The sequence below is a fragment of the Haliotis rufescens genome, unplaced genomic scaffold (assembly GCF_023055435.1).
Source record: "Haliotis rufescens isolate VD_foot unplaced genomic scaffold, xgHalRufe1.0.p SCAF_21, whole genome shotgun sequence".
NCBI lineage: Eukaryota > Metazoa > Mollusca > Gastropoda > Lepetellida > Haliotidae > Haliotis > Haliotis rufescens.
Genome location: NW_025963902.1, coordinates 1,185,454 through 1,195,666, shown reverse-complemented (window position 1 = coordinate 1,195,666; position 10,213 = coordinate 1,185,454). Strand labels below are relative to the sequence as shown.

At 43.5% G+C, this 10,213-nt stretch overlaps 1 protein-coding gene across 1 annotated transcript; it reads right to left on the bottom strand.

Annotated features, from left to right (window-relative positions):
* Positions 1 to 3,415: 3,415 nt before the first annotated feature.
* On the bottom strand, positions 3,416 to 7,916 carry LOC124141731 (CD59 glycoprotein-like). Its single transcript, XM_046509817.2, has 3 exons — positions 7,690 to 7,916; positions 5,368 to 5,444; positions 3,416 to 3,598 (listed from the first exon to the last, which is right to left on the bottom strand). Exons 1-3 carry the CDS (start codon positions 7,742 to 7,744, stop codon positions 3,443 to 3,445), a joined length of 288 nt encoding a protein of 95 aa, XP_046365773.2. The 5' UTR covers positions 7,745 to 7,916; the 3' UTR covers positions 3,416 to 3,442.
* Positions 7,917 to 10,213: the final 2,297 nt, after the last annotated feature.

Below are 10,213 nucleotides of genomic sequence, written 5' to 3'. Positions count from 1 at the left end.
TAAGAGTGGGTTAGAATGATCTAGTGTAGGGGGAAAAGGTGGTTGACCAATGATAGATGGAAAGATGAGTAGAGCTGTGACGTAGGTACCGGTTTAAAAAGGGGCAAACGCCCCAAATCGAGAAAACGGCTAGGAGCTGCTGGGGAGACTACATCTGGACTGGTGCCGGTCGGCTTGTTGTCACGATCTTTCGAACCAGAAACCAAGCTTAGGCACCAGCATTTCGACTGAGACTGGAACTTTGCGGCCGAAGTCTCGTATTTAAGTGACAACTAGAGTGGGTTGACCGGCAACACAAAGTTGGAATAAAAGCTGTTAAACGAAGATCACTCTTTGTGCTTGTTGGAGGAACTACGGTAATAGGTCCAAGGTCCTCGAGTGCTGACATTGTACCTCTCGCCCATCCCAGACAGTCAGCACCAAGAACGAGGGGATTACCGTAGTTCAGAAGAAGAGGTACGCGACTTGCTATAACCTGGTAATTAACAACAATTACCGCCGGTCTTTAAGGCGCTAAAATTACCTTGGACACAAGTATGTACAACAAAACATGTTCGTGAATAATTTTGTATTTTTTAATCTCGCTTTATATATGTCCAAAAACTGTCTGTGCCATGCGACGATTTCATTGCTAATAAATTAATCTTTATGGTCTCTCCTGGTGTCATTATTTCCGTGTTATGTTTGACTTCCGCCGTTCCCTTGTAGATTCAATGTTTGTCCCGTACAATGTGGTGAGGTGAAATGGGGTTTAACGTCGCGTCCAACATTATTGCACTTATATAGCGACGTGCATGCACGTGTGTGTCTAGCTGCTTGTACTAGTCCGGACTGATGCCGAGATTATAGTGCTAGCACACTGAGATACCATGACGCAGTTTAACATTAATACCCACTCAGACACAGTGTACTCACTCCGAGCTTGTTTTAGCCGAGCGCCATACAGGGTAACAACAAGTACCATCTTTTAACGTCTTTTGGTATGACGCGGCCAGGAATTGAACCCCTTCCGCTCTCCGGGCAGATGCTCTACCATTAGACCACGTCTGACCCGTATAAACAATCGTCATGGAGGACTAAGGTGTTTCACCAACAATCCTAGTGGCCCAAGGCCAGTTCGCTTGCCCCTCCCCCCGGGGGGTTATTATGTGTGAATCCCATTTCGGTTGTCCTTCACCTTGGTGTTTCCGGTATACTTCTAAAACCAAACTCACTCACTCAGTCACTCATTTGAACAGTATTTCAGTCACCTTATAAACCTATTCATTGGGATCTCTATTGAGTAAGATACTTCTTTCTATAGGCATTCAAACCTATTGTGAGGTTTTACTTTCCAGTCGGGCTAAATCTCATAAACAGGGACGTTGTAATGTTTGGATTTTATATAATATCCCAGGGATTTTATAGGATATTCATGTCATATTTGCTATAAAATCTCAGGGATTTTATTAATGTAACTTCCGTTCAGATTGTAACATGTAATGACATGTAAAATCAAATGACAAATGTTTTGTTTATATTCCAGAGGATCGAACTTGCAACCTTCATATCTGTAGCCCAGTGAGTGTAGCACGAGGCTACAGATAAGCCTCCCTGGTTTTTAGAATGTCCTTTTCAAGATCCGTACGCCAGCAATAGATATTTTACGAGCGTTTCCTAAGGTTCATGGAAAGTATGTTCTAAAGATAAAAATGTTGATAAAATGTTGTTTTAAGTTTCTTTTTTCGGTTTATAAGTATGGAAAAACACTTTCCCTCGGTTTTGGTAGACAGAGCATGCCCTGGGGGTCGGGAAAAACTCTCCCCAGGGCATGCTCTGTCTACCAAAACCTCGTGAGCGTGTTTTCTCCAATACGTAATGTGTCAGACCCACGAGGACCATCTCCCCGAGGCAAGGGAGTTAACTGACTATAAAAGTCCAGTTTCCACCGTTGCCGACCTAAGCTGGAAGTTCAAGGCTCGAAAGTCGCGCCACCAGTGGCTATTACGAGTTATGTCCCTTCTATGTTCCTCCTACTGACCAGTCAGATTCCATCTCTCATATCACAGACGGGCGGCGCCCAGTCAAGACGATCTGCTCGATAATCAAGATCTATATTGTTATAAAACGGGTCTTATCCCGCGACGTTCATCAAATCGCGTGAGCACCTTGATTAAAAGCATGAAAGAATTTACAAAATTTCTGTCGATGCCCAGTTGGTGGAACACATGCTTTGCAAATCCTGCAGTCGACCGAAATCTGCACGTTGAAATTCCTGTTGTAAACGGACCGGATGTCTCGTTCGTTATGCGATTTTGATTGGACTATGCATAAACTCGTTAGTCTTGACATATATGTAACTCGATAATTGCAGCCAAGTTCGAGGGCGGAGACTGGACTTTATAGTCAGTTAACTCCCTTGCCTCGGGAAGATGTGGAAACTGGACTTTAAGATGACGAGGACAGGTATGGTGCTGACAAACCAATGGTTTTAACAAGCATGAAATACACATTTCCCCCGCCAATATGACATGTCCGGTTGTGTGCAATGGTATAAGCCCTCCGGAAACGAGCACTACCGCCACTTTAACTCTAAGTCAAAGTCGTTTCAATACATTTTTCAAAAATCACAAACTTTTAAAATGCACCAGTTCACCATTATACCTATCTATGTGCCAAGTTTGATTAAGATAACTCTCATGGTTATTTAGTTTGTTTGTTTGTTGTTTTTTGTTGTTTAACGCCACCCTCAGCAATATTCCAGCTATATGACGGCGGTCTGTAAATAATCGAGTCTGGACCAGACAATCCAGTGATTGACATCATAAGCATCGATCCACGCAATTGGGATACAAGGACATGTATCAACCAAGTCAGCGAGCCTGACCACCCGATCCCGTTAGTCGCCTCTTCCGACAAACACAGTCCCCTCTTACGGCAAGCATGGGTTGCTGAAGACCTATTTTACCCCAGATCTTCACGGATCGGTTATTTTGTTCTGCTCCGGAAACGGACAGCACCCATTCCTATATCCCCTTCCACCGTGGCGGGGGATAATAATGCGACACCTGGGATTTCAAAAGAAAATCAGACTTGATTCTGCTGAAAGTGGACGATGTTTTATTATTTTAAAAGTAGCATTTATGTGTATTGACTTCTATCATAGAAGGTTATGCTTTCATCATTACATGCACTGGCTAGGTTTTCTATACAGTGCACCTGATCAAATATGTGAATGGTTATAGCTGACATTCGCTGGACTATTTTTTTTCTAATCCATAAAATTAGAGGTCTGCCAAATATAATAAAGTCCGATGATGTTATATGATATGTTCTAGTTCACCATCGCTTTGTGGCGCCAATCGGCCGAAACAAAAAAAATTGTTGTGGTTTTACTGCGAGGAATACTGTGATAAATGACTGCAAAACTCCATTCTGTCGACATTATTTTTATCATCACATTTTACGCGTGCCAGTTACAGAGATTTCTTGAACAACAGAACACGAACAGGTTGCCATGGGAACTCCGACTTTGCACGAGCTGTTGGCAAGCTTTGTTGGTACTGCAACCGAACATCCTGGCTGGAAGAAGCCGGTCGTACAACCCAACACACACATCCTGAAAAAAACAACATGGTTTCATAATAATAGTACATTTGTATAGCGCTGTTTCCAAGCTGAACACCATACCGCGGGTTTTATTCTCAGCTCCCTGGTGAGTATACAACCCCTGCTGTCTATGAGGCGGTCGAAGGTTAACAGCTACATTCTAACTCATCCTACCGGGTACCCATTCACTGTTGGGTGAGGCATAGAACAGAGGCATATTATGAACAGGTCATTTACCCAAGGAGGCTCCACATGTATTATATGTGCTTCAGTGTGGGGCAGTACCGAAGGCCTTGAATCTCCCCGGAGCCAAGCTGCCAGACACGGTAACCCACCCAGTGACTCTCCGCAACCAACGTGGATTAACTACACCTCAATTGTAACATGTACGCTGTGCATAGGACCACGTGCCACCACTGGTTTGGGATATATTAATGTATTTTCGACCCGTGAAGATCCAGGGTAGAATAGATCTTCAGCAACCCATGCTTGCCATAAAAGGCGACTATGCTTGTCGTAAGGGGCGAGTAACGGGATCGGGTGGTCAGGCTCGCTGATTTGGTTGATGCATGTGATCGTATCCCAACTGCATGGATCGTTGCTCATGATGTCAATCACTTAATTGTCTGGTCCAGGCTCGATTATTTACAGACCGCCGTTATATAGCTGTAATATTGCTGAGAGCGGCGTTAAACAACAAATAAATAAATAAATAAATAGTGTATTTTCTTGGGACATAACGAATACAGTAAGTGGCAAATACTATTCGTGTGACGAATATGAGATAACGAATAGAATATACATTCATTGATTGGGTATTTTACGCAACCGGTTGAAGGAGAACAACATCCGGCCCCGACATCCAGCGATACGCCCATTTATTCCACGTCACCGTCAGGTGCGCCTATCTCGGTGTAGACAACATCTGAAGTTCAGAAGACAAGACTGGGACAGTATACTGTTCACAGATGAGTCCAGGTTTCATCTGGACAGCTCTGGTGATCGTGCAAGGGTCTACGCGCGTCCAGGAGAACGTTTTAGTGACGCTTGCGTTACTCCACGTCGTCAGTTTTGGGGGTGCAAGTGTAACTGTGTGGGCTGGAACACAACTCAACATTGTAAATGGCAATTTGAATGGCGTTCGCTACAGGGACGAAATCATTCGAGATCATGTTCTACCTTTTGTGCAAATGCAGGGACGTAACGTCACGTTGCAGCAGGATATTTACGCCCACATTGTGTACGTGTTGTAACAGAATTTGTGAGGCCGCATAACATTGCGGTACTGCCATGGCCGGATGTTTCTTCAGACCTTCACCCCTAAAAACGTCTTAGATGAGATGGATCGACGCCTACGACAGGACCAGAACCAGCCGGCAACGCTAGCTTAGTTTGGCCAATCATGTGTTGAGATTTGAAACAACAACACCGAGGTGTTTCAATGCGCAGCCGCTACCCTGCTTTATCAAGGCAAAATGGTGGTGACACCCGACATTGGCATTTGTAATTGAGTTCAGTTGTTACACAACCAATCTTTTAGGGCGTATCGCTCTGTCTCCTTTTACTAGATATGGGTTTTGTCAATGAATGTATTATGATAAAACATTGATGAGACGAATGACCAACTATTTTGTTGTTGTTTTTCAATAACATAACATTAGATCACTTTAATGGAGCACAGTATCTTTCCGTTAGAACATGTTACCTCGGGAGACATATAGAGCTTGCGAACATGATTCTTGGAGCGAGGTAAGCAGTAATGGTAAATGTCAAACTTACCTTACCAGGGGGACACACAGTGGTCTGAAGGCGACAACTTTCACTCACAGAAGCGCAAGCAAAACAATTCAGAGCAGCTGGAAATATAGACATAAATTATGCACATGAGAAGTATGTTTAAATGTGGACCAGGCAATCCAGTGATTGACATCTTGAGCATCAATTTACACACGGAATACGATGACATGCATCAATCAAATCAGCGAGTCTGACCACCCCGTCCCGTCAGTCGCCGCTTACGACAAGCATGGATTGCTGAAGATCAAACCCAACCGGATCTAGTGGTAGAACGTCCACCTGGAGAGTGGAAGGTCCAGGGTTCGATCCCCGGCCGCGTCATACCAAAAGACGTTAAAAGATGGTACCTGTTGTTACCCTGTCTGGCGCTCGGTATTAAGGGGCTAAAACAAGGACTGGTCGGCTCGGAGTCAGTATGGAGTCATGTTAAACTGCGGCATGGTATCTCAGTGTGCCAGCACTATGAAGTACAAGCAGCCACGCACACACAAACGTACATGCACGTCGCTATATAAGTGCAATAATCTTGGACGCGACGTTAAACCCAATCTCCCCTCACCTCTAATATACTATATGATAATTACCATTTAATATTGTATTATTTGAAGTTTACACGATAGACGGCTTTTCCATTGGAGTGAGTGAGTATGGTTTAACGCCGCTTTTAGCAATATTCCAGCAATATCACGGCAGGGGACACCAGAAATAGGCTTAACACATTGTACCCATGTCGGGAATCGAACCCGGGTCTTTGGCGTGACGAGCGAACGCTTTAACCACCAGGCTACCCGACCGCCCTTTTCGATTGGAAGAGAGACCGATCACATGACAGCGAAACTGACGTATGAACGACACAATTTGACGTTTATACGTTTCTTACGAGACTGTGTTCTTGTAATGACGTACATACTGACGAACTACTTCAACATTCCTGGGCCGCCTCCGTGGTCTAGTGGTAGAGCGTCCGCCTGGAGAGCGGAAGGTCCGGGGTTCGATCCCCGGCCGCGTCATACCAAAAGACGTTAAAAGATGGTACTTGTTGTTACCCTGTCTGGCGTTCGACATTAAGGGGCTAAAACAAGGACTGGTCGGCTCGGAGTCAGTATACTGTGTCTGAGTGGGGTATTCATGTTCAACTGCGGCATGGTATCTCAGTGAGCTAGCACTATAAATCGGCATCAGTACAAGCAGCCACACACACACACACACACACACGTGCATGCACGTCGCTATATAAGTGCAATAATCTTGGACGCGACGTTAAACCCAATTTCACCTCACCTCACCTCACCTCACCTCACCTCAACATTCCTGGGGAAAACCGTGGGAAGCCCCCAGCACGAATAAATACAGAAGCATTGTTTCTCATCATTTGGAGCCATTCATCTTGAACTCAGCGTTTTAGCATACATTGAGAAGCGTCAGAGAGTTTGGCTGCATGATCGTCCACGAATATCCTCGCCACGACCCATCCTTCTGAACAAAACGGAGAAGTGCACATCCAATATCGTAGTATCGACTCGATCCGCGTCTAGACTGACAGTGACAGTCTACAGCAATCTATGAATTTACCTTAGCATTTATTTGACACATCTTTATAGTCACCTTTCAATGATCGGCCAATTAATCAGTGATGATCAACACATGTAACCGCCACAACTTCACTAACAACTTCGGAAATCTCTCCCGTCATGTTGAATGGCTGTCAGTGTAAACATGAAGTCACTCGTATGAAGCGCTACATCCCTCGAGGTATACAATAGTGATATAAAAAATCATAAGAATTGACTTTGACTTATTCTTAAATATACTATCTATCATGCCATATCATATACCATTGAATTTGCCATCTCATATCCCATTTAATATATCATTTAATAAACCACATAATATACCATATCTATAATATTAAAGAGATCATCTAATATACCATTTGATATAATATCTAATCTACCATTTAATTTACCATCTCATAAAGTATTTAACGTACCATTTAATATGACATCTAATATACCGTTTAATATGCCATCTAATACACCATTTAATATATCATCTTATATACCATCTAATATACTAGATGATATACCATTTAAAGGAGACAATCTGAATCAATCTAAAATACTATCATTATGTAGACATGTGTTAGCGTTACAAAGCCTTTCAACACACTCTCCGCCAACACCCGGTATTAACTCACTCACTCACTCCACAGGATAAAACGTTTCCGTTAATTCATGACATCTTTCTGGTTTTCATGTAAAATCCCCGGTAAGTTAGCAAGCAATAGAAAAGTTAAATACTTACTTCCAGTATGTAAACTACATACAAACACAAACACAAGCGTGAGTCCATTGTTCATCACGGGTTTTTACAGGCAGCGACTTCAAAAAAGAACTGTGTCAATACGTGGTGTGCAGGACTGAATGACCTTGATCTGCGTGCGCAGATGTCAGCAGTGATGTTTTGGTGTCTGCTAACAACCTGGATCATTTAAACATGATCACGCCACAAGTGGAGGTGAGGTGAGGTGAAATGGGGTTTAACGTCGCGTCCAAGATTATAGCACTTATATAGCGACGTGCATGTACGTGTGTGTGTTCGTGTGGCTGCTTGTACTAGTCCGGACTGATGCCGATTTATAGTGCTAGCTCACTGAGATACCATGCCGCAGTTTAACATGAATACCCCACTCAGCCACAGTGTACTGACTCCGAGCCGACCAGTCCTTGTTTTAGCCCCTTAATGCTGAGCGCCAGACAGGGTGACAACAAGTTCCATCTTTTAACGTCTTTTGGTATGACGCGGCCGGGGATCGAGCCCCGGACTTTCCGCTCTCCAGGCGGACGCTCTTCCACTAGTCCCTATGGCGGGTATCCTATGACGTATATCCCTATGATGGTGATCACCGTCTGTCTAACTTCATGAGAAAGTCCAACTGAAATTCCTTCGGAAACTAATGGCAGTTACATTAGTTACGAGCCGTGAAGATCCGGGGTAGAAAAGGTCTTCAGCAACCCATGCTTGCCGTAAAAGGCAACTATGCTTGTCGTAAAAGGCAGTTACATTAGTTACGACCTGTGAAGATCCGGGGTAGAAAAGGTCTTCAGCAACCCATGCTTGCCGTAAAAGGCGACTGTGCTTGTCGTAAAAGGCAGTTACATTAGTTACGACCCGTGGACATCTCGGGTAGAATAGGTCTTCAGCAACCCATGCTTGTCGTAAAAGGCAGTTACATTAGTTACGACCCGTGAAGATCCGGGGTAGAATAGGTCTTCAGCAACCCATGCTTGCCGTAAAAGGGAACTATGCTTGTCGTAAAAGGCAGTTACATTAGTTACGACCCGTGAAGATCCGGGGTAGAATAGGTCTTCAGCAACCCATGCTTGTTGTAAAAGGCGACTAACGGGATCGGGTGCTCAGGCTCGCTGACTTGGTTGATCGATGACCAATTGCGTGGATCGATGCTCATAATATCAATCACTGGATTGTCTGGTCTAGACTCGATTATTTACAGACCGCCGTCATATAGCTGGAATATTGCTGAGTGCGGCGCTAAACAACAAACCAACCAACATTAGTTACAGTGGTCGATTTGGCAGAACGGCGCTTCCATATATGAGGTAGGTAAGCGTAACATAAAGTTAAAAAAACAACAACATCCAAGCACTGAATTAATTTTTTGTCCGAATAGAAAACCTTGACTAACTTGACCAACATACACTAGTCTGACCTTGCGTGGTGTATATACAACATACCACATCTGTCAGTGTCGAAAAAGCAGGTGACCCTCATTGGTCGCTTCAACTATGTCGGAAAGTATGACAAGTATATTTCAACACAGTCTTCCCAGGGTTACTGGCGATTAACCTAGTACATGTACCTCTGCCACAAACGAGCGTACTGTGATTATTCGTCACATCTTACATTCCATTTAAAACATTATATTTTTTATCGTCCTGAGGAGGCACGTGGTCACAAATCAGGAATCCAGAGTCCTTGGATGGGTGACCCCGTTTCGGCAGCTTGGCTCCTGATGTTTCTAGGGCTTCGGTCCTGTCCCACACTGAAGCACATGTAACACATGGTGTCTCCTTGGGAGAGTGACTTCGTTCGAAATGTGACTCTCTTCACCCGGTAGTACATGGGTACCCGGTAGGATGAGATGGCAATGTGGTTGTTAACCTTGTGTGGTATACTCGCCAGGGAGCTGATAAATGTACATAGCACACTGATCCATTGACTGGGTAATAATAGCGCTTTGAGCATGCCCCTGTGCAGTGTTTAAAACTCAGCAGAGTAAACTGAGAGCCAGCACATTTCAAAAACTGCAGGTCCAGCCGAAACACTGTAGGTCCAATTATTCTAGCTGAAGCAAGGCGACATACTCTTGCAACATAGATTACAAAACCCATCCAGTTACCCAGAAGTTTTACTGCTGTCACTCCGGGGTGATAAATGAGCCTACACTTATCAAGGAAATTATCAGCGTGTAAAACATCTTTCCTATAGCTACTACATGTCATACATCATTTGAAAGATCTAATCCGATAGTTTATAAATATGAATGTTATGTTTATCACGTTATTCAAATAATACATTAATAACATTAATAAGTTCGTTTCAAAATAAACATTCATGCTAACACATTCACAAACGTCCAGTAAGCGAAAATGTATGGCGATTTTCGGCAATTTTAAGATTTTATAATAGAGCTATCAATTAACTAATTTCGTTTTTATTTTTATTGTTGAAGTCATCGGAAAATGATGATAAAAAGAATTTTAAGTACGATCTATCGTCACATTTTCCCCAATAATAACGGCTTTCC

Bases quoted from the DNA above. Each gene is read 5' to 3' on its own strand.
- LOC124141731 (XM_046509817.2), bottom strand. From the start codon at position 7,744: ATGAACAATGGACTCACGCTTGTGTTTGTGTTTGTATGTAGTTTACAT. The intron at 5,445-7,689 runs GTAAGTATTTAA...CTATATTTCCAG, and splicing joins ATGTAGTTTACATACTGGAA to CTGCTCTGAATTGTTTTGCT. The intron at 3,599-5,367 runs GTAAGTTTGACA...TGTTTTTTTCAG, and splicing joins CTGTGTGTCCCCCTGGTAAG to GATGTGTGTGTTGGGTTGTA.